Source organism: Mugil cephalus, chromosome 6 (assembly GCF_022458985.1).
Source record: "Mugil cephalus isolate CIBA_MC_2020 chromosome 6, CIBA_Mcephalus_1.1, whole genome shotgun sequence".
Taxonomy (NCBI): Eukaryota; Metazoa; Chordata; class Actinopteri; order Mugiliformes; family Mugilidae; genus Mugil; species Mugil cephalus.
The window spans coordinates 20,607,657-20,630,444 of NC_061775.1; the positions used below are offsets into that span (position 1 = coordinate 20,607,657).

Here is a 22,788-nt window from a genome sequence, read left to right on the forward strand (position 1 = left end):
ACTTTTTTAATGATTAACCAGCCTACGTTTGGAGTAATTCATATTCCATAGCTCCCCTGCAGCATTTTCCTTCGTCTTCGTTGTCTTTAAAATACTAGAAACGGCAATCGAAAAAAAAAGCTTAAATCCTCCACAAACACATCAAAGGGAAAAGGAGTTCCCAACTTGCTAAAAGAGACCATCTGAGGAGCATGTGAATGCACTTTAAGCTGTTAAATGCTCCACTATGTTCAACAAGTAGCTTAACCAGCTAACAACCACTTAAGTTGTTCTCTATGACTGAGCCTTTTCTGGTTAAACAGCTGCCTACATCCAGGAAAACGGTGATGAGAGCAGCAACAATTTTTCTTATCTGTCCCATAAAACTACTACCCACTGATCCATTCTTCATATAAAGCATTGATTACAGCAGCTTTAAGGGTCAGCAGAAAGAATTTACTTTTAGATTGCGGGTTTCTTATCTGAGCTACAAATGTATCTGCTGTGCTTGTACAGGCTATTTTCTTTCTTCTAACACATTACCCGAAGAAAACACGGGTTCTGTAAGTGAGATAAGAACGGAGGGAGAGCCTGACCCTGCCAACATCACCAGCTCTATTTTCAGAGGGGACCTGCTGTGCTATTCTGGGGCGAGGGCCCGCGAGTGAAAGGAGGGAGGAAGAGGAGGTGCAACAGGATGGAGAGAAGGGTAAGATGGGGGGCAGGAGCAGGGCAGGGTGCAGCCAGCAGACGAGGGGACAAAGGCGCCCCTTGTCCAGGCACTCAGAGGTCTGGATGGTCGACTGGAAGGCTGGCAAGCCGGGCCGGTAGAACGTACAAATGGACATGCCTGTTCTCTCTCACATTCCTCGTCAAACCATGTTTAGCCTCCTTTTGGCCCGGCTGAGTGGCCTTCCCTGTCACGGCTTCCTGCCAGTAATAGACACAGAGGCGCACTGAGGAGGGAGAGCCCAAAGGGTGGAGGTGCAAATTCGCCAAACAACATCTGGGGAGGGGTCGGGTAAACACAGGGAGCTTTGGTACGGGGACTGAAACAAGGTTTTCAGGAGTGACATTCCTTCAACATGAAACACAGCTGACTCCTTTAGAGTTCTTTCATGACTACTGTATTAAATTACGGCAGAGGGAAAGGTGGCTGAGGGTGGAACTTAACCGGTGCTGAAACATTTTGCACACAAAAGACACATTTAAAGAAGCTGTAAATGGTTGACTTAAACATCATAACTTTCTACTAATATATTAGGGCCTGACACACCAACCCAAGGGTTGCACATGTTTTGCCATTTGTGGGCGGCACCGTTGGCACTAGTCATACTTCTGTTAAGAGCAATGCATTGGAACCATTATACATTGATGACCATTTGGTGGGTCAGGGCCTTTAAATTAGGGAACATAAATACATTGTAGGCTGTTTCTTTCACTTTTCTAACACTGACCTTGGCTTGGATTGGCTAATGCTCAATATTATATTATATTAATTATTATAGTCAGTTCATAGATAATGCTCATAACTAACAGTTAAATTCCCATCAGTGTCCTGCTGTCGTCCCATTTATTTGATAAACAACACGGACAGGGGCAATGTCCACCAACCCCGTAAGGCAGACCTGCCAAAGTTAATGACTGTTGCATTGTTAATGACTGTGGCTTCCCACACACACACACACACACACACACACACACATGAAAGCCGTGTCCTCTGTAGCCTTTGGCCTTGTGGCAGCAGCCAGCAGAGAAACGTGACACCTCGCTAGCCGAGGTTCAGGGCCGACAGTTTGACACTCAACCCTCTAGGGCCATGTTCTGGGGTCAAAGGGCAAAAGGTCCGCATTCCTCTGGGTGACACCTGAGCCCGAGTTAGCGCGTCCACCTCCAGCGCTTCAACGTGCACTCGGCACATTACTGTAACACAAAGGGAGAGTGCATGTAAATATGCATTTACGTGAAGACGCTCGTGCCCTCTCCGACCCGGACGGCCCTCCTCAGGCACCCGGAGACTGACACCTCTTAACAAAGCCCAGGAATTTATGGCTTTTCACAGCACTGGCTCCAGACAGGTGCAGCAGGACGACGGCGGGTGCAGGGTGTGTGTGATTCGTGGATGATCCGTATCAAATATTTTGTTTCTACAGCCGTGCGCCAAATTGTCACTCCGGGGCAACAGCAAAGATGTAAATAACAGAAATGTGAACTGTCCTCCGATTAGACAAGTTTTTTTTAGGCGCTCGGTCTGCAAGAATGTGCGTGTGCGTGAGAGAAAACGAGAGACGGAGCAATCTCTGATAAGGCTTGGAAGGAGGAAATAATCTGCCGTCCTTGATTGCCCCAATAAAAGGACTTGTCTTCTGTTGATTGTGCGTGCGTGCAAGCATGTCCGCCAAACGTGTGCGTTAATTGTAAAAAACAGAAGGGAGCGGGATGTGCTGACAAACAAGAGGAGTGTAAATAAGCTGGTGAAAGGCATACTTGTCCTGTAGCTCCGTCACTCTGTGGCCGAGGCTCAGTTTTGAGCTGCCTCCTCTCCTCTCTTCTCCTCTCTTCTCCTCTCCTCTCCTCTCCTCTCGGCTCTAAATCGCTCTGCGTTGGAAGGCCTTTCAGGGGCTGCGGGAGCCCATGCCGTTCCATTACAATGGCTACAAAACCTCTGCTAATATATCCAAGCGTGCAGTCCCTCTCGCTAGCACATTGTGGCCCCCTGCCAAATCACTCCTCATGTAGCCTAACCCGCCTACCACCGCCGGCACTGATGTAACTCAGCCGACAGAGAGGCTGCTAATGGTAGTCGGCCTGGAGATACAGATCCAAAAGAAGCTGACAAATGGCTTTGTTTGACTTTCGATGAACAGAAACCAAGATTGTCATTCACTTCTCCTGGTCATAATGTTGTGGCTGATTGACGCATGTCTTTATGTCAATGAAACTTAAAGACTAAAAACACATATATTTGGAGGAAAAAACAGCCTTCAGAGTCGGGTAAAGCAGAGACAAACAACCCATTCAGCCGGACCAGGTGCTGACGTGTGGGAAGAAGCACTGCAGGTCAAACACCCGGCTCAAATTAGTTTCGTAATCACCTGCGGGGCGACCTTTTTACGCAACGAGCTGAAGTTTGCAGAGGTTTGAGCTGCAGAGGCCGCGGCGGCTTGAATAATTCATCACATGAATTTGCAAAATTGATTTTGTGTGCGGCTGACATTTTTTGCTTTTTAATATCTTTTAATTTAAATATATAAACAACCATAGTTTTTGCTAACACATGCTCAGGGACTAGGCTAGACTACTCTGACTGGACTGTTTTGTTTTTTTTTGTTTTTTTACTGAAGCTACTTTGGTGATAAAATGAAGAACAGACCAGAAACTATGTGACCTGAACTTCACATCTAACGTCGCACTAAGGAATCTGTTCTGGTTTTGAAGTGCTGCGCTCTCACTGCTCCTCCGGGTTGTTGACTTCCCCCAGATCCAACCATGCAATCGTCAGCCTAGATTAGGTTCCAAGTTTGAACTCAGAGGCTTGAACTCTCTGTAACTTTAGCGGCCGGGGCCAATTCTCAAGCGCCACGGCCAGCGTGACCAAAACAACCCCCAGAAATAGCTCTGATCCCATTCTGAGCGCAGGCCAAGTCAGATTCCCCGAACAGGCGCTAAAGGGAACAAGAGATTGGGAACGCACAGAGCTCGCCACCCCCAAAGTCCATCAATCATTATTGTCCATACAAATAGAGCATTCAGATGAACAAAAAGTCTGTCAATAGGCAGCACACGAGGAGTCTGGAGTGTATCCGGTGAGGGGGAAAAAGAACCAGCCAGCCGGACACAGGGAAACTATAGTCGCTGAGAGTCATCTACATCTGCTTCATTAATTCAGCAGACGGCCTCAATCGACAAAAACCCTGTCAATTTTTTTTGTTTTTTTTTATACACACACACAGAGTCTGTATGGGCTCATTTTCATGAAGAGTCGCAGACAGAAGACGGAGAAGACGGCATGAAAAAGAGCGGAGCGCAACACAGAGGCTGTGTTTCGTAGTTAAAGCTTAGATCAAAGACCATTATTCCCTGAGTGGTGAGGCTCTCCATTATGTGGTAACCTAAACACACATAGAGTACATGCGGTAAAGATACAGCCGACAAACACAACTATCTAGTAAGGTTTAGTTATGCACAGAATTACATACTTTGACAATTTTGACAACATAAAATTATAAAAAGCTGGACAAACACCGATCAGGCATAAAATTATGACAACCTGCTTAATATTGCATAGGTCTCCCTCCAAAACTCATCAGAGAATGGGCACAGGCCTTCTGAGGCTGAGGGTGTCCTGTGTTGTTAGTGTGGCTCTTATGGGCTCCTATTAGCTCAGTATAAAGACAGGAAACAGTTTTATAGAACAGACTCTCCCTAAAATACCTCCAAAGTTAGCTGCTTCATTCTATTTCCCATCCTTATGCTAAGCTAAGCTAAGCTAAGCTAATGGACCAATTACGTGCTGGTGCAAATCTATGTTTACGTAGATTTGCTTCAGATAGATAGTGTTGACCCACAATCCTCCAACAGCAGAAGACACTATGAGTAATCAACATGAGCTCAAAAAGGGCAGCGCATGTTTGTCATTCTGTCTGTTTGGACGCAGACCGGAGCTCAAACTTGGATCCTCTAATTGCAGGATGGGACAGTGAGGATGTATTGAGCGACCGGCTGAACTGCTGCCCTCCATCCCCCAACGCACCCCGCCGGTTTAAAAGTGGAGGAGGAGCGCGGCGTCGTCATCCTGCAGCCAGAACGAACTCCATTAACAGCATGATGTTGTTTTTTTTTTTTTTAACTAGAGATGAAGAAAGAAGCCCACTGCATCCACAAAACACACAAACAAGCAGTAATGAGCGCCTTCCTCTTTGATGACACGTAGCCGGCGCGCGTTGCTCCGCTCTTTTTTAGTTGCAGCGAAGTGTGGGATGGCGTTGCCAAACCCACAGGAATCAATTGCAAAGTCAACAGGCAGCAGAGAGGGAGGCAGTTCCGGAGCGAGAGGGAAAAAAATAAAAAAAACCCACACACTGCTGCTCCCTTGTCTCATTCGCACAGCAACGATTAAACCCACACTATCACAGAGCTGCTACTGACAAAAATTTATTACAGGATGGCGAAGAGGTACAAGTAGAGAGGAAATTAATCACTTGTGAAAAAGGTAGATGGCTCAGTGATTATTAAAAAGCTTTTCTTCTCTGATGAAACTGCTGAGCAAGCCGTTCCAGGCTCCAGCTCCGTCCACGCATCTGCTTAGCCAGCATAAAGGGGCCCGGAAGACAGCGGCAGCAAATTTCATCTGGGCTGCGACCTCTCTAAAGGTGCAAGTGGAAATAACCTAAATTTAATTGGCTCTGAGTGGCGCGATTAGTGCCCTTTCCTGGGCCGGGCTGGTACATTCGCGACTCATTCAGGACTGGTTTAATCCTAATCCTACGAGGAAAGTCTCTCAGGACGGAGAGTTTCGCTGAGCCACACGTGACGCCGGCGAGAGCCAGGAGCCCGAAGCCAGTCAATGAGGCTCAGGGAGTTTATCGTCCGCCCAATCGAAGCCCACGTCCTCATCAAGGGCAGATTTATTTTGGCAGACAGAACTTTCCGCTCGAGCAGCGCGTGGGACAGGTTCTGATTTTGATTTTGAAAAGAGCTGCGCTGTCTCGGAGTTCGCGGTTTAAGCGCTTCCATCCCTCATTCCGGCTGTAAAACTGTTGCCGCGAACACTGAAGTATTAGATTTCAGCAAACCAGAAGAATTCAGGCGGGCTTTGTGCTCGCACAGCCAGAAATGGCTGTTGCGTGCCACAGAAAAGTGCTGTCAAAAGTTGTAATTATAGGCTCAGCTCAAGATGTGCCAATTGGTTCAAACTACCATGTTGCCACATCACAGAGAACAAAAAGTCGGAAGTTAGAGAAAACAGCCCGAGCTTATTAAGAGACAGGGAGCCGTGCGCTGGCTGTCATCATTATCCCGTCGCTTTGGAGTTGATTTTCAAGAACGCGAGTAAATAAAATGCGGCGGAACCAAAGGGGAAGCATCAGGTGGCTTTTTTCAGAGCTTAAGCCGAGTTTTAAGGAGCTCAACGTTTAGATTCAAAACCTTCAAGAGCAACCCGGCGAAAATAAAGGGATATTCTTTCTTCTCAGGAATGTCAGCTCTGAATTCCTCCTGGCTAATGTCTGTCTGAATTTAACTAATGAGGGACACCGATAAGGAGGGATATGATGAGACAGCCACGGCTCCTGCCTGCTCCCATCAAAAGGAGCAGAGCGAGAGCGATCCCTCCTTTGTTACCCTTCCAGACGTTTGTGGAAGTTTCCCCTCTCTAAGGGTTTTTTTTTGGCTAAATGTACAGACGGTGAAGCCCCCCTACGGCAAAACCATAATATCTATAATAAATGATTAAACGTGGTCTGATGTCTGGAGCTGCAGATATAAATACTTAGGTTATTTGTGAGTTGCGAAAGAGGAAGTCAGGAATACGCTAAACGAGCGTGTTGATCCGTTGATTGGGAACAGTGTCAACACTGGCTGTAATTAGCGCTCAAGGTGTGCACAACCGCAAGAATCTGCTGAGAGTGACTGGCTGAGAGACAAGCCGACAAACACCGCTCGGCCCTCGAGCGTCGGCCCAATGAGCTGGGAGGGAGAGAGTGAATGAAGAAGTCGACAAGAAGCAGGAAGGGAAGTGGAGTTGGAGCGGAGAGGAGGTGCAGGTGTCTTTGATTTATTTATTTTTTTTCTTTCCTTACCTGTTGGTCGGCTGGTGGAAGGCCCCCCCTCTTCCTGAGGTTTGCACGCGAGCATCTGCCTGTGCAGATGTACTATCTCTGTGGAATGTATAGCATTCCCCTGAATCACGTCCCCCGGGCCCGCGCCGACGCTCTCCACCAGCACCTCGGGCACGGCGCCGCCGGCTCCCTCGGGGGCTCTGCCGCCGTAGGCCGCGTCCCCCGCCCTGCTGGGCCTCCTCTGGGACTCCGTTCGAGAGGGGGCCGGCAGGCGAGCGGACGGCCTGTTGGAGACCTCCTGCTCGTCGTCCTCGGGGATGGGGTTGTACCAGATCTCCCCCTCGTCGTCCGCGTCGTTCTCCTCGGCCGGGTCCACATTCTTCGACGCTTTCGACTCACCGACGTTGACCTGAAATGAGAGAAACACACGTCTCTGTTAAAAGTTTGAGATTAGATTCATACGGTTAGTCTACGATGGGAAAACAGCCAGGCATACCAGCACTCTCACAGTGGGGCAGCTGCTCAGTAAGGCGCAGTTGTTAAAAAGTGCTGAGGATTTTGTTATCTTTGGACGGAGGCAGGTGAAGTGTTTCCTCCTGTTTCTACTCTGTATGCTAAGCTAAGCTAACTGGCAGCAGTTTCACATTCAACAAGCATAAACAAAAAGCCAAACTAGGCTTTTAAATCTCACTCTTGTACAAACTGTCGGGGCTAACCTGAGGCAGCTGGAGGCGGACCGGCCGTGGCGGAGCTCCCCCTGAGGGCCTCAGGTGGTCCGGCGAGGGGCTGGGAGGGGGAGGCTGTTGGTGGGAGCCCTGGCTGCCCTCCTCCTCGGCTCCCAGCGTTCCCTGCAGCTCGTCCTTGGCGCAGTGACTCTTGGCCAGGGAGCTCTGCTGCAGCCAGTTGCGCTTCTTGGAGACGGTGATGGTGGTGAGCTGGGGCCTCCACGACGAGGGCTCGCCGCCGCGGCCCACCTCTCGGCCGTTAGCGCACGGAGCCGGGACATTCTCAATGAAAGCTGAGGGAGCGACAGACAAAGACTGTGAGAGATTTCTTAAGCACCGATAGATGCTGAAGTTTTCATTTAGCTGGCACAAAAGAAGCAATTAATCATCGTGATCGTCATCATTTAACACGTTGAACTGAATTGAGCTCCACAAAGTGATGTTTAACTTTTCATGTCGAGCCAAGGAGAAGAAAACATCTGCATCACGAAACCACAGGTTTGATACTAAACCATTAGCTTTTATAGAATTACTCTCTCTCACCTCATCTCTGTAGAGAATTTAAAAGCATCCCAAAAAAAAAAGCCAATTCTCTGCTTTGTCTCAGCTGACTGAGATGTTTTATGAGTTGTGGATAGACTATTGTCGTGTCATCCTTACGAGCAAACTCAAACTTTCAATCACACTACCGCAATCCCCTGCAGCACCTCCTCCCTTTCTTTTTCTTTTTTTTTTTACCCTCAGGGACATCCCATTTCAGCTTCAGGAATATGTGGGCTCTGAATTCAAAAGAGTTTCCCGGAGAGATGGAGGGATTTAGTATCTTCCACATCGCAGCAAAAAAAAAAGAAAAGAAAAGAGCCCAGAACCGCTGGCGGTGCAGCTGTGAAAATACAGCAGAGAGAAAGGGAGGCTGCATGAAGAGGCTGTTGATAAGTGCAGCCAGTGGCGATATGCGCGCAGCGCAAAAAAAGCCTAAATAATAGAAATGGTGACGTGGTCCCGAAGAAAGGAACAAAAGAGTTCCTGCCGGGGTTGTTTTTTAACTGTGTCACAGCGTTTCAGTCAGATAGCGAGGTGGTTTCTTTCCGAGACTTCAAAAAAGCACCTTTACCTGCAAATCAAATTCTTTTTTCTTTTTCTTTTACAAGCACTGATAGCAGATGCAGCAGGAGAAAAACAACCTGTGTGTGTGTGTGACAGGGAGAGTGCGGTGCTGAGGGCAGGGTCCTGCTCTAACTTGTACAGCAGCCTCGTGTAAAAAAAAAGACTGTTTTGATCCTTGGCAGCTCCCAGACGAGCCCCTCCGCATGCTATAATGACAACCTATGCTTCCCTCAAAAAAAAAAGATTCAAATAAAATAAATAAATACATCTGGGAATATTTAACTAGATTAGCGCATGACTTCCAGCGGATGCATGTGCGACTGTGCTATAATTAATCCCCGAGTCATCCAAGAGAAAGAAGTCACACGGTTAAAGATTACATAATTTCTACGATTTGGGTATTGTTTGTGCCTCAATGCTTTTATTGACGAAAGCTTGAAAGTGACACACAGAGAGTTTAGGGCTCCGCTGGGATGTTCTTTTCCCTGGGCAGCCGTACCAGAACTGCATCTCCCCGCTTTCCCCGTGATCCATAACTTCACAAACTTGTGCCACAGACCTGCTCTCGCTGCGACAAAACAACTTCTTTTCAGTTATGACACAAAGTGGGATGAAATTGATTTTGTTCAGGATGCCACTCCTCTGCATTCCAGCTGACTGCATAACATGCATTGTGATTGTATAAAGCAGTGGGAAGAAGAAAAAGCATCACTAATCTCAACAAATAACAGCCTGAAAAATAACAGCCTCTCTGCCGTCCTTCTCCTTCCAGCTAAAACCGAACCTCAGCGCCGTGAGGACGCGAAGGGCGTTTGATTTTTATGTTATTTCTCACTTTTTCTGCTTAATTTCCTGCGTGTTTCCAGACAGAATCTTGTTTGTGTGACCTGAGCAGCAGCGTGTTTGCATTAGCCAGGATTAGAGCTGTTTGAGGGCCCGAGCTCGGTTGTTTTTGCATGTGCGCGACTGCAGAGGGAACTGGAAACGTACATTATGTTTCTGGTGGTTCACCGAGTCCCACGAGTTAATGTGTAGGCCCGAGCTGGCAGGCTGTACTGATCCGCTATGGTTTGTGTTCAGCTGTTCTGGCTTTGGTAGTTCCTCGTAACCCTTTCAACTCAACGCTGTCTACGAGAACTAAAGAAAGTGTATCGCAACAGAAGAGGGCTATTTTAGTAAACTACTGCACGAAGGCGGAAAGAAAGAAAATATGTTCTCTTTTAAGGCACAAATCGTTCAATAAAATATTCGTGTAAGATGAATAAGATATTATCGAAAAAAGATGAGGACGGGGGGGGTTGCCAGACCTAACGGTCGGGCCGTGTAACGCGAGACCGAATGAGCTCGTGCATAGAGTTGTTGTCAGCGTGCCATCTTCTTTAAGGGGTCTTTCATAACTGGAAGGGGAAGCGTGTTCCGACACGAACAGCATTCCAGACCACAGCTCCAGGTTTACAGCCTGCGCTGCCGTCTCCTCTCCCTCCACTGTCACACTCGTTTGCAGCGGCAGCACCTTCCCAAACAAACATCAGGCCACCGGCTGCACTTAATGAGTGAGGTTTTAACCATTTTCGCTGCTGTCAAACATCAAACCTCTCGTGGACTGATCCCCCGCTCACCGTCTCTGTGCGAGATGAGAAACAGACAGTGGAATTTCTACATCTGTTTCTGTTGAGAAATGATCTTTAAACTATAATATATAGTTTGACTAAAAGGTAACACTAACGGAAACATTTTTTGAGGAATGGGCAAAAAAAAAAAAAAAGAAGCAAAAGCTTGAAGGGAAGGCGGAACATTTATGAGATATAGGTCATGTTTCCTTTTACACACATGTGGATCATGAATGATGAAGATAAAGCGGATGTAGGGCTAAAAGTAAAAGTTAAAAATGAATCAGAAACTACTAAGGTATATGAACTACCTCCACAGTCCATGGGTCGAGATTTTAATGTTTGTCTTGTTTCTTGAGTCCAACAAGGGGCATTCTAACGTTCTTCTGTAGAAATGCCATATTTTCAGACAAGCGTTTGCTGTAAAACAATGAATTAATTAGATTCCTGCTGTTATTGTGCCACATACACGGGCGCCTTGGAACATCGGTTGAATCGAGACGGTCGCCAGTGGTCATTCTAGGTAACCCTCACCAATCGAAGACCAGATCTAGATCACCTCCTAGACGCCTCCTAGATCCCAAACTTATCAAGTTCTGTGGGATGCACTGGAACAAGCCTGAACCACAGAGGCCCCTCCCCTCAACCCATAGGAACCAAAGAACCCCCACAAACAACATCCTGTTGCCAGACACCACAGGACACCCTCAGAAAACTCATGTCCATTCTTAAAGTTAAAATTAGTTCAGCCTGCTACCTACCTAATTTGAGTCACCAAAGGTTTCGTGACTTATCGTCACTACAACTCACTGAGTTTCATTAACATGTCACGGTCTCTTGTTGCCTCGTTGCTGCTAGTCTATTCCCACGTTCACGCCCCTTCAGCTACAAAACGGTCCAAACAAGCAAATCACGGTGTTTGCGGTAAAAGAAAGAAAACACGTCCTTTCTCCTTCGGCATAAAAGGCCGACGACCTTCACCAGCCACCCATTATGTACATATAAACACGATGCAGCGCTCGAGAGAATACGTCCACGCAGGAGCTAACACAGCCTGAGCCGCCTGCGCCTCCGTGGTGTGAAGATAATGTGTTCGGTGCACAGAAAACCCCTGACCTGAAGGTAACAGATGGCCAGAGCGCATAATGCAAGGGTGCGCGTCTGTGTGAGAGAAAGGGAGAGAGGTGGATGGATGGAGGAGGAGTGTTATGGGTTTGTCTGAGGTGCTACAAGGAATGCAAAAAAAAAAAAGAAAAAAAAGAAACGCATTTCCTGGATGTGCCGGTATGGACCTGCGCCACCAGAGCCTGACAGTAAACCCAATTATATTCATGGCTAAATCTTCTGAGTGCCTCAATCTTTTTCTCCTCTAAGACAAAGCGCTTGATCCACTTTCCCATAGGAGTTTCTTTTATTTCCTGAATTCCTCCTTCTTTTTAGAGGCTCCTCTTTTGATAAGTGCACACCACACACCAGCTAGTTTGCCCCTCCATACAGGCTAAACTTTGTTGTGTATACAGAGTTTAGGAGCCCCCTTCAGAGGGAATCTTTTGCTGTGTGCCATACATTCCCGTTGATGCTCATTCATATGCTAATGGGGATCTTCTTTACACCAGGACGGAGCTGAGATCTTCCAGGGTTGCATCACATGTCAACACTTGCATCCCGCTGCGGCGTCCTGGCCGCGCTCCCTATAATGCTAACATAACCTCATAAATACGTTGGCTTGAAGCACAAGTTCTTTTCTATCTTTCAGCTCTGTCAGCGTCTTTTCATATCGAGTATGTTTAAAAAAATCTTGTCACACAGTGAGACCTAATTAGCTCCAAGACATGTTGTTGTTTTTAAGAAAAATCTGCAGCAATTTATGTTTAAATGTTCAACAATTATCAACAACATATTCCGCTGCGAGCTGTGTGCAGACACAATCATGTGACTCATACATCTCATAAACCCCTCCTGGTATGAACCCCGATGCCTCAAGTTTCTCCTCCATCACCTGATCTGTCTTTAGAGCAACCATCCTCCATAAATCTGTCCAAGTACAGACGCACCAGACAAGACAAATCATTGTACCTCCACCATCAGTGTTGTGTTTATGTGCGAAAAAAAAAAAAGAAAAAGTAAGAGTAACAAGGTCTTTGGCACGATGCAGAAACCAGACGCCACTTCGTTCTGACTTGACGGCGGTTGAGGAGAAGGAGGATTATATTACACCTGCGCTCGCACCTCAACTCTGCATCGCCTGAGCAAGCAGGTATTAATGTAATCAAAATATTGAGCAACACTGCATAGTAAACTTACAATAAACCGGAGCATGTTTACCTTTGTGTTTGATGGATTGCTAAAGGGGAAATATTGTTGTTGTTATTGCCGGCCGAGTTAAATGCTTATGTGCTAATGCCAAAGCTAGGAGTCAGGTAGCTTGTCTTAGCACAGGATACAAAGGAAAAATGTTATTTGAAAAACATATCTAAAATTCCACTTTAAACATATTTTCTGATCATTAGACTGAGGCACAGGCCATTTTACGGTCTTTTAGTCCGTAGCTAGGCTAATTTACGCTAAGTTAACTAGCTAATACTTGTAGTGTCACATCTACTGTAGAAGTGTAATAATGTTTTTTGAAACTTATTTTCTTACTTCCAACCTTAAACATGCTCCTTTGTGAACGTACAGATACGAAATGGCACAAAAGATGTTTGTCACTGACTGTGATAAAGCAACCGTTGGCAACCAGAAGTCACCAAGGCTAAGAGTTAGCAAGTTAGCGACTGGGTAATGTAGCAATGACTAAAAGATGGTATTATCTGTATTTTGCTCATACATATGATAAAACTACAAAGAAAATGCAACACAGCTAAATTATTATTGCTACTTGATATTCACTTCAGTATTTTCTGAACTCGTTTACTCAAATATTATCGAAAAATGTCCAAGTCCAAGGTGGTAAATACCACAAGATTGAGCCTTTAATCGTGACTCTTGTTGTGAACACGGTAAATGTGACACCATTTCAAGGTAGCAATATTTCTTGAGCATTTCTTCTTTACAGTCTGAAGGCTAACCAGTAGCTAGCTGTTTGTTTTACAGTCAAATACGAGTGGATCTAAACCAGAAAAACCTGAAATATGTCTCAAAATATCAGGTCTATACCGTTTCACGCTTTCTGTCTTTGACTGTCCTCCTCATTTTAACTACATCAGTAATAATATAATATAATACTCTCACTCTGCTGGATCAATTTTGGTTGTGGAGTGGTTCAGTCTCAACATCAGCTCTGACTAACATACCACTCCTCCAGTTTAGCTCTGGCCAAAACATGACGCCTGTATACTGCATGACTGCCGGCGCGCCTGCTGCTCAGCCGAAGCAAAATACAACCAACCTATAAACTCTCCAGGTGCAAATACAAACTCACAGCAGAGATGTGCATACACATGCTTTTCTGCACAATATCCACCGCCCACACACGTGTAAGGACCTCAATTATAGACATGATATTTTACACTGCAACTGAAAGGCAAGTCAGGACAGAAATAAATTAGCTAGGGTCTAATTAAGCCAATATTTTGCCTATGGCATTATATTGAGGCTTAATTTCATAATAACAGTCAGGGGAAGTGAAATGTCTATTCTTAGAATGTCTGAAATAAATATATAGATAAATACTAGCATGAATTAACTAAATGAAGCCACGACAAGCAATCTACTGGGGCTTTTGTGAGGTTTGGCACGTCTCTCTTTCTTAAATGGACCTTTTGTAAGGTGCCGAGAGGCCCACGGGGGTAAGATCAGCCTGCGGCTGACCTTAATAAATACTTAATCACCCTTCATTTTGTTCATTCATGGTGAGGAGTTAACTGACACAACGCAAACAAGTTAAACAACAGGAATGGCATCCAAAATATTCGACCCGAAGTCTCTTTAAAATGCATGTTACCATGGAGCTGTCCAGAGCAAACGACTGGGGAGGAAGGCGACATGACAGGCCGGCCCCCCCCCTCCCCACCCCCCTCACTCTAAAACACACACACACAAAATAACTGCAGTGGCTTCTCTCCTGCTCCGGATTCCTCTGGCCACAGCTGTGGAAAAGTTCAGCGGAGACAGGGAAGAGGGGAAAGCTGCGCAAAGTGGGGGGAAAATATGAGGATTGTGGGGCTGCATGGAAACTAATATCTCCAAGAGCTTTATTTTAACCGAAGCTCAGGAGAGGAAAGAGCTGCAAAGTCGGAGCCGTTCCGAGCCAACGGTGGCAAGATGTCAAACACAGAGGCCTTCTGCTCGGCAAACTCACAGATCATACTCTATTTCTAGCACCGCGGCGCACTGACAGTCAACAACAGCCTGCGCACATGGCACACATTCACACTGGTAAACACTGTCAAAACAACAGACACAGGCACGCATGATGACACGCATGCACAAACTACTCCGGGGGGCAAGAGAGGAGTGTTGGAGTGTTTAAAAAAAAAGGTATGATACTTTTGATCCACATCCTGTGCAGCAAATTTCTCCCACACAGGCAGTTACAGAGACCTGTGATTAAACTGGCTTTGCTTCAGTTAAATTAAAATCAGAGTGGATGAAAGGAACGTTTGGTTTTATGAAACTGTTACCAAATTCTTCAAGGTGTGCACAAAGCGCTAGCAGCACATCGAGGTCGGTGCAAAGCATTAATTATTGTGAGAAAACATCGGATATAAAAGGTGAGATTTGACACTTTGTGAGATCAGTAATGAACGTCAAGTCTAAACTTTGCAGACAACACGGCGGATAAGCCTTTAAACATGAAACTGGGGAAACCTCATGTGCAGAACAGAAATGATGACTCCATGACAGAAACCAAATAAACCTTGCAGTGAGATTGTTCCCCCCGCTGCATAAATGTGGCTCAGATCTATCTGGATGCTGGACACTTAAATGGAAACATTTGATGCATAAGTGATGCTGACAAACACGTTTCACTTCTTATTGTCAGTGGTTTCGTGACGCAGATGTTTTTCACCTCATCACAAACAGAACATAACAGCACAATCAGAAAATCATTCGACGTGTTGCTCATGAACAAATACTGAAACATGATCTACACACAAAACACCACCACCACCACCACCAGCACCACAGAGAACGTTCTAGCAGGAGAGTGAGTTAGTTGTTACTGAACTACGCTGTGAGTAAACCGACCTACGGCGTGATGTGCTATTAAGTCAGTGTTAAAATGCACCTAAATTAGTGTGAAGGACAGAACCCGCCACCACCGGTTAGAGAGCCATAAAAAGGAAAGCAAGAGGTCTGAGGTGTCTCGTCCCTTTGCTTTACATCCAGAAGAGGAGGAGTGCAAGGTGGACCGCCACCAGACGGACTATGAGTGGAGGAGGATGACAATAATCAGACGGGAGGAAGTAGGGTGAGAGGTCTCTGATTTAGAGGATCCACGGGAGACGAGGCCACGCCGTGTAGCCTTCCTACCTGGCTGCTGCTGCTGCTGCTGCTGTCGTGTTGACTTGACTGTGGGCGACCTGACAGATTTACCCCCTCTGCTGGATGACTGGACCCCACAGGAGCGTTCCTGGCTTTGACCTCCTCCTCCTCCTCCTCCTCCTCCACCGCTGCTTCCACGGGCCAAAGACGAGCCTTCAATACGCTGCTTCATCTCAGAGGACAACAAGCGGCCCTTGTGCATCCACTCTTGCATCTTGTTGACGGTGACGCCGTGGCCTTTGTTGACCGAGTTGGCCACCTGAGCTCGGGCTCCCTGCTTGTTGCCGTGACGCTGATGTGTTGCCGCCTCGGCGTTGCTGTCTGAAGAACCTGTGAAGCTGTTGACGGAGCCGCTGCTCTCGTTGAGCTGCCCGTCGCCCTCTTCCTCGCCGTGTAGCAGCTCCTCGCTGCTGACGGCGGAGCCGAGCCGCTGAAGTTCAGACAGCTCGTTTGTGACCGCAGCTCCCGCCGCCTCTTTTGTCTCAGCAGCTTCTCCATCATCACTGATTTCTGCACCCTGCTTTCCAGAGGCCTGTGTGCAGGCCGAGGGTCGGCCTGCGTACCTGATAGCTCCGTCGCTGGCAGAGCGCTGCAACGGAGGTTTTGTTTTGGCCACGCACAAGTTCACCATGCTCTTACTGTTCAGCTTGCCTTTGGGCCCTGACTCCAGAGCCCCGGTGAGGCAGAGCAGGAGGGAGTCAGTGTCAGACACCTGCTGAGGGCTGTGGTCGCCTCCTGACGACCAGGAGTCACTGTCCATGTTTTTGACACTCAGCCTTGAGCACAGGCTGTCCCTGGAGTGACTACTACAGGATGAAGTGGCCTGCTGCTCAGTTAAACCACCGCTAATCTGCTGGACATCGAGGTTGATATCATTCATAGCATTGATAAGAAGGTAATAAGCCTCTTTCAGCTGGTTCCTGAGCCTGTCTGTTTCCTGCGCACTGCTACTGTCATCAAACTGTGCTTTGTCCTGACCGGGCTGACTGAGCTCTGCAACCTCTGCCCTGTCACCCTCCGAATTCCGTCTAACTGTCTCATAAAAGGGCAGGATCTCATTATCATAGTAATCGTCATCTTCGCTATCTAAATGGTGCCTAAGTGAACCCTCTGCGGCGCACACGGATGCCATGTTAAAGTCGCATATCTCTAACTCTGTGGGGAAAAACGTGGGGCTCTGCAGACCGCCCGCGGGTCCTCTAATGTCCCCTGCATTGTCAGGCCCGTAGCTCTCAATATTTCTGATTAAAACGTGCTCTTCCGCGCGCCTTGACACGCAATTTGGATACACGCGTGCCGCGTAATTTGTGTCCGAACTTGGGTTGCTGTCACAACTCCAGTTAGCGTTGTTGATTTCCTGGACAGCCACAACAGTCCCAGCCATGTGCCGGGTGCATCCTCGGTCCCTGGGCTCTGTCCCCTCGCTATCCGCAGCAGTAACGCGGCCCTCTGGTTGTTTACAGCGGCCCGCGTGCGCCTTTCTCTGTGCTCGGTATAAAACGTGATTTGACGTGTCCCCGAACCCGATTGAATCCCCAACGCTGCACTGCCGCGGGGCAGAAACGAAGTGTTTCCCCTGTACATGCGGTCCTGCGAGTGGGACCCCGGCCGCGGTCGCGTCCGCGGGTCGAGGCCCCCGGTGGGTCCCATCGCCCTCCCAAAGCGCATTTCCCCCAAACTGCACGCCCCTTTGAAGTGAGACCCCCAGGAGCTCCTCATTAACCCGAACCCTGCCCCCGCTGCTCCGCTCCTGGGGACGCGAGCCGGCCAACTCCGCTGCGCGTCTCTCCGGGACTATCACAACCCCCCCGACGCGCACCATCGCTCCGTCAACACAGTTCTCATACGTGCTCATTCTCTCTGCTGCCGTGCAATCCAGCCCTGAAAGCAACACTAGCGGGCGAGCCTCGTCGGAGTCTCGCTGCGTTTGCAAAACTTTTTCTTTACCTTCTCGGCCCCCATTCGCCGGCGCGGCAGAGCCGTATCCACCGCCGACCGTCGCTCCTTTCTTGGATTTCTTCCCCCGGAGTTTCGCTAGTAAAGTCCTCCGCAGAGGATCAGCCATTCCTTTCCTTTTCCCCCCAGATAATTCCTCCCGGTTTCTTTCAGCACGCTGGTTCCAGAGGGAAAAGACCGAGTGCGTTCTCCTCGCTCGCCGCGGTCAAAGCTCGCCGGGCGGAGGGTCTCCTCTCCATTCTCCGCTGTCACCTCCGCTCTGTCGCTCCACTCAGTCCTGGCTCTCTCTGCTCTCTGCTCCACTGCACCACCTCTCTCTCTCTCTCTCTCTCTCTCTCTCTCTCTCCCTCCCTCCCTCCCTCTGCACCACACTCTTTCTCCCCCTCTTCCCTTCTCTCTAGCGCCTCTCCTCACCCTCTGCTCATGTTTGCAGCGCAGTTATTTGGAGTCTTTTCTTGACTCAAAGTTCAGGGACCTTGGACATAAATTATTCAGGGAGAAGTGCATAAAAGCTTCTTTATGTCCAACAAAACCTTGTCTGTAACATCGATCACTTAAAGGAAAGAAAACAAAATTAAAAAAAAAAAAAAATCAATAAAAACAATAACATTTTCAGGCCCTAACAAAATGTAATTAAATCTGAAGGAATGATGCAAAGAAGACGCCAAAAATGATTTATAAGGTTGAATTAATGGACTGGTCAATGTTTAGTAAATCCAGCATCTTCCAGAAAAACAAAACTGCACATTATCTACAAAATAAACAAATAGATAAACAAAAATCCATGATAGAAATGACAAAATGAATGATGATTATTTTTCTGCTGCTTAAGTATTCAGTTCAGTCTGTTTGTTATAGTTATTTGTTATAGTCCCGATAACACCTCTTTCCTTTTTTTTCTTTTCACCATCAATAACGTTAATGTTTCTAAACAAGTCAGGATGGTGCAAACTTAATTAATAGAGTTATCAAAGTAATTAATGGTGAATGGATCTATAGTAGTTGAGGAGGGGAGTTAATTAAAAAAGCACTGAAAAGATAATTAGAGGTTGGAGGACGATGAACATTAGTCGCAACTGGGCCTAGTAAATTATTTATTAGCCATTATGTACCTTTTTTAAGCGTGACTAATTAGAGACTGCAGCACTAAGGCATTCATAGCTGTTAGAAAACACACTAATAAACACTTATATTTGCTCATAACAACATGATTATGCATCAGTGCTGAATATGTATATATAAGTATGTTAAGTTAATTAGTGGAGACACTCAGGATAACAAATGGCAGCTGCAATAAAATAAAATTATGTCCATAGTTTATCATTGTTGACCAATAATTCTGATTAATGTGCTAGTTCTGGACGCGAGTGTGTCATAAACATTTACTAGATTGAGAATATAAATGCTAAATGGGGGGACTTAATTAAACTGCACCACACTGATGCATCTGTGTAATCTGATGAAAGAAGCATTGTATTCACACAGACCAAAGTATTACGTAAGTAGATGTTTGATCGATAAAATGGACAAAAGCTTCAGGTTTACCTTTCTATACATAAAAGTAATTGTACGCATCAGATAACAAATAAAATAAGTGTTGTAAGTAAAAACTAATATTCCCTCTGGAAGTATTGGAGTACAAGGACTTCTCCGGCTCTTAAGTATTAGTATGTTTGCATGTATGATCACAACATCTATTTCCTCAGAGAGAATTTGCACGTCTGTGTCTTGTGACGGTCTGTGAAATGTAGCTCCAGCCTCTCCATTGAAATTCAACACATATTTGACCCCGAAATGTGAATTAAACTCGGTCGGGGAGCGGCGGCGAGGCAAGACTTCAAATTACCACCTTCGCTGGTAGCTGTGAAGGCATTCCAGCAAACAGCAGGGAAAACAAGCCCTCATCTCGGGGTTGGGGGTAGGGGTAGGTAGGTGGTGGTGGTGGTGGTGGTGGTGGTGGTGGTGGTGGTGGTGGGGTGGGGGGGTGGGGATTGCGCTCAACCCTCTGCTGACAGGAGAGACGAAGAGAAATGATAAGCCGCCCGCTCTAAATCACGATTAGCTCTTTAACAAATGAACAGGACCGTGTGTGTCACGAGCTTTGTCATAAGTTCGTCTTCATTATTTCACACATGCGAAGGCTATTTTTTATCGCCCGCCCCCTCGGTGACAGCACCAGAACCAAGGAGCGCCGCCCGCCTCGTGATGGATCTCCGTCCGATTACTAGACTGACACTTTTATCTGAAGTGTATCTTGAGTAATCCTCTCTTCTTTGACCTTGCATCTCACCCCTGCCTCTGCTCGCGGCACCACCCGAGGCTTAAGAGCGGCCGAGGCGGCAGAGAAAGGAATGAAACATACTTCACTTGAACCTTAAGCCATTTGTTTGCTGTTGCCTCTACTTGGAATGTGCGAGAGGATGAGCTGCTGAAAAGCTGCAGTGGGTGGACGAGTGCACATGCGCCCTGTGCACCTCTTCTTTTAAGACACACACACATTCACTACAGAATCCAGTAGGAGCACCCTGGCATAACTCTGTCTCTATTAAGGTGCAGTGTCTACCCATGATTGAGGGCATTTATTGTCAGAGCCATTCATCGGCGGGGCCCCTCAACCGGCCCCCACCACCTCCGCTGCCCTCAGTAAAACATGATAAGCATCTGTTATTGCCCCGCAGGAGCCGCGTAGGCCCTGACGCCTCGCCCTGCCTCCCCGACTGACTGACTGACTAGACCCTGTCTGGGCAGTTATTCACAGGTCAAAACCTGCAGGCTGCATAGTGTGTGTTTGTGTTGCGTGAAGCGGAGGGAAAGGGAAAGCAGGAGGAGAGGAGGGGGGGTAGTTGGGGACAAGAAGCTGGATGCATACCGAAGGGACGCAAAACATTTGAGCCCTGCGGAAGAGCTGCGGCTGCGGGGCGTGCGCAATCTCTTTTGGGCAAATAATGACAATTAGTGCAATTTTCGTGGTGAAGCTGTCCAGGATTCTTCAGAAGGTGATTTTTATCTTGTGACGTTTGTCGGTACCTGCAGCGACGTCTGCCTCTGAGAGCAGCAGCCCATGTCTGGGTCGCACAAGATGGTGATACGTAACTCAGAGCATTAATCACAAAGTGTCTGAGGTACTTATTTAACATGTAGGTCATAGTTTGAGCCATAAAGTTTAAATAATCTGCTAAACGGCCCAAAACATGGTGAGGTTTTCTAATAGCATTCTAAGAAATGTCTCATATAACTGATGCTGCTGATTAACTGAACACAGGGTGGAAAGATGGTGCACTGGTTGGCCCTTTAGCTTCGCAACCACAATGTTCGAACGTGCTGCTTATAAATTAATAACCATTACCAAAAATGTGGTATAATTGTTGTAGATTAACCCTGTGATAAAACATTCGACACTCAGTGCGTTTACATGCAGAGCTTAATCGAGCTATACTCAAAATCCGACTTTCTCACTACAGTCCTTGTCCCGGTTTACATGCAGCGCAAGAAAATCGAATAACTGTTCTCCTCCTCCCCACTAGGTGGCGATACGTGTCTTTTCAGCGGGTTAATACCACGCTAATACGGCCCGATTTCCGGGTTGACCTATTACGCGATAAAATAAACTAGAGTCGTTAATGCGGCAGACCGGCATTTCAAACAACAACCAGACGGATAATAGTACATTTTTAAATCTTGTACGTAATGTTCGCGCTACTTCTGGTGCAGGTAAGATCCGCGCTATCCCTCAGACGGCTCCGTTTCTCTTCTTCTTCTTCTTCTTCTTCTTCTTCTTCTGCGATCGGCTTTCTTAGACGTGTTTGTTCCGGGGTCACACGCTAGCGCAGCGGTCGTGGAGCATGCGCACACGTATTATCCGACTGAAAAGTCCGATTCAGTCGCATTATCTGGGTGTCGCAATCGGATAATTAGAACTCCGATTTTAATCGGAGTTACGTGTTTACATGCACTTAAGTTCTCCTGTCACAGTCCTATTAAGGCAATAATTCGTTTTTTTCACGTGCATTAAACGCACTGAATGTAGCCCACCTCTCACCCAATGGGATTCACTCCACCCCCTACTGTAATTATACATAATGGGACGGATGGTTAGTTTCCATTTACATTGCAAATTCAAACTTAGTATCCTTAAAACCGGTTTATGAAATACGATGCACGATAAATAGATCAAATTATGTCTTACTTGTTCAGTTGTGTGAGTCATAACCTCGGACGGTAGCGAGGCCTGGTGCTCGTTACGTTTCTGCGGCTAAGAGCTGCTACCCACCAACCTCATTAACATCGCCTCACTGGGTGACAATTTCCCTCAACACTGTGAGCGCAGTTACAAAACATTTAAATCTGACCACTACCGCGCGAAACAAGAGTCAGTTTCACTCCTGGAAATTAATTCTTGTCGGGGTGGAAAAGCGATTTAGACAATAAGTCTAATGCTAATGATGCTAAAACTCTTCCACAAGAGAGACCAGCTTGCAACAATTTCTCTCTCCTTTTTTTTTAATGTGTAGTTAAGGAAATAACTCAAGTATTTTCAAGGCCGTCGAGACACAGGACCGTAAAAATGCTGAACTGTTGCATGAGCGATAACCCATCACAGAAGCAGCGCCTGGTGCTGGTTATGTTTCTGCGGCACACAGCTCAGCGATTGTCCACAAAACTATTAAAACGTCTTCAGTCAGCCACACTGTTACACTGGCTGAAATGTTCCTTCATTACCACAAACACTATAATTTATTTGAAGCCGGTTCCACATACGTCCTCCTGCCACTGTAAACCCGGCTGAAAATAGTCCCCAACAAATCCGGTGTTTACTCATGTTTAAGTAAGAAACTATTCAGCTTTTTAGAATCACAGACAAAAGAGGAGACAGCAAGTGGACACATTACATATTCTAAAAAAAACATCTATAAAATATTATGGGTTTTTGCCGCTTTCACTATAAGAAAACTTATTTTGTGTTTACACTGGCAATATAATGTCTCCGCTTTTCTGTTTTTGTTCCTCCACCAGTCACTTGCGTCCTTTGTGAAGGCAGCAGCAGAACATCTGCTCCGCTGGCCTCTTTTCAGGCGGCCTGGCCGCAGAGCGTACGAGGAATCAAACCGAGTGTGTGACACACAGAGGGAGAGAGGAAAATAAAAG

The 22,788-nt window shown here is 46.8% G+C and overlaps 1 protein-coding gene across 3 annotated transcripts in view; it reads right to left on the reverse strand.

Moving 5' to 3' along the window:
* Positions 1-17,953, reverse strand: part of syde2 (synapse defective 1, Rho GTPase, homolog 2 (C. elegans)) — a 49,140-nt gene extending 31,187 nt beyond the window's left edge. For 2 of the 3 annotated variants that reach the window (XM_047586789.1, XM_047586790.1), the window contains exons 1-3: positions 15,676-17,953; positions 7,475-7,776; positions 6,780-7,167 (exon numbers count right to left, since the gene is read on the reverse strand). In XM_047586789.1, the coding sequence (XP_047442745.1) occupies positions 6,780-7,167; positions 7,475-7,776; positions 15,676-17,752 (2,767 nt within the window). In that variant the 5' untranslated portion in view covers positions 17,753-17,953. The remainder of the gene's footprint in view (positions 1-6,779; positions 7,168-7,474; positions 7,777-15,675) is intronic. The other variant, XM_047586791.1, reaches the window with a different exon arrangement.
* Between the last annotated feature and the right edge of the window lie 4,835 nt (positions 17,954-22,788).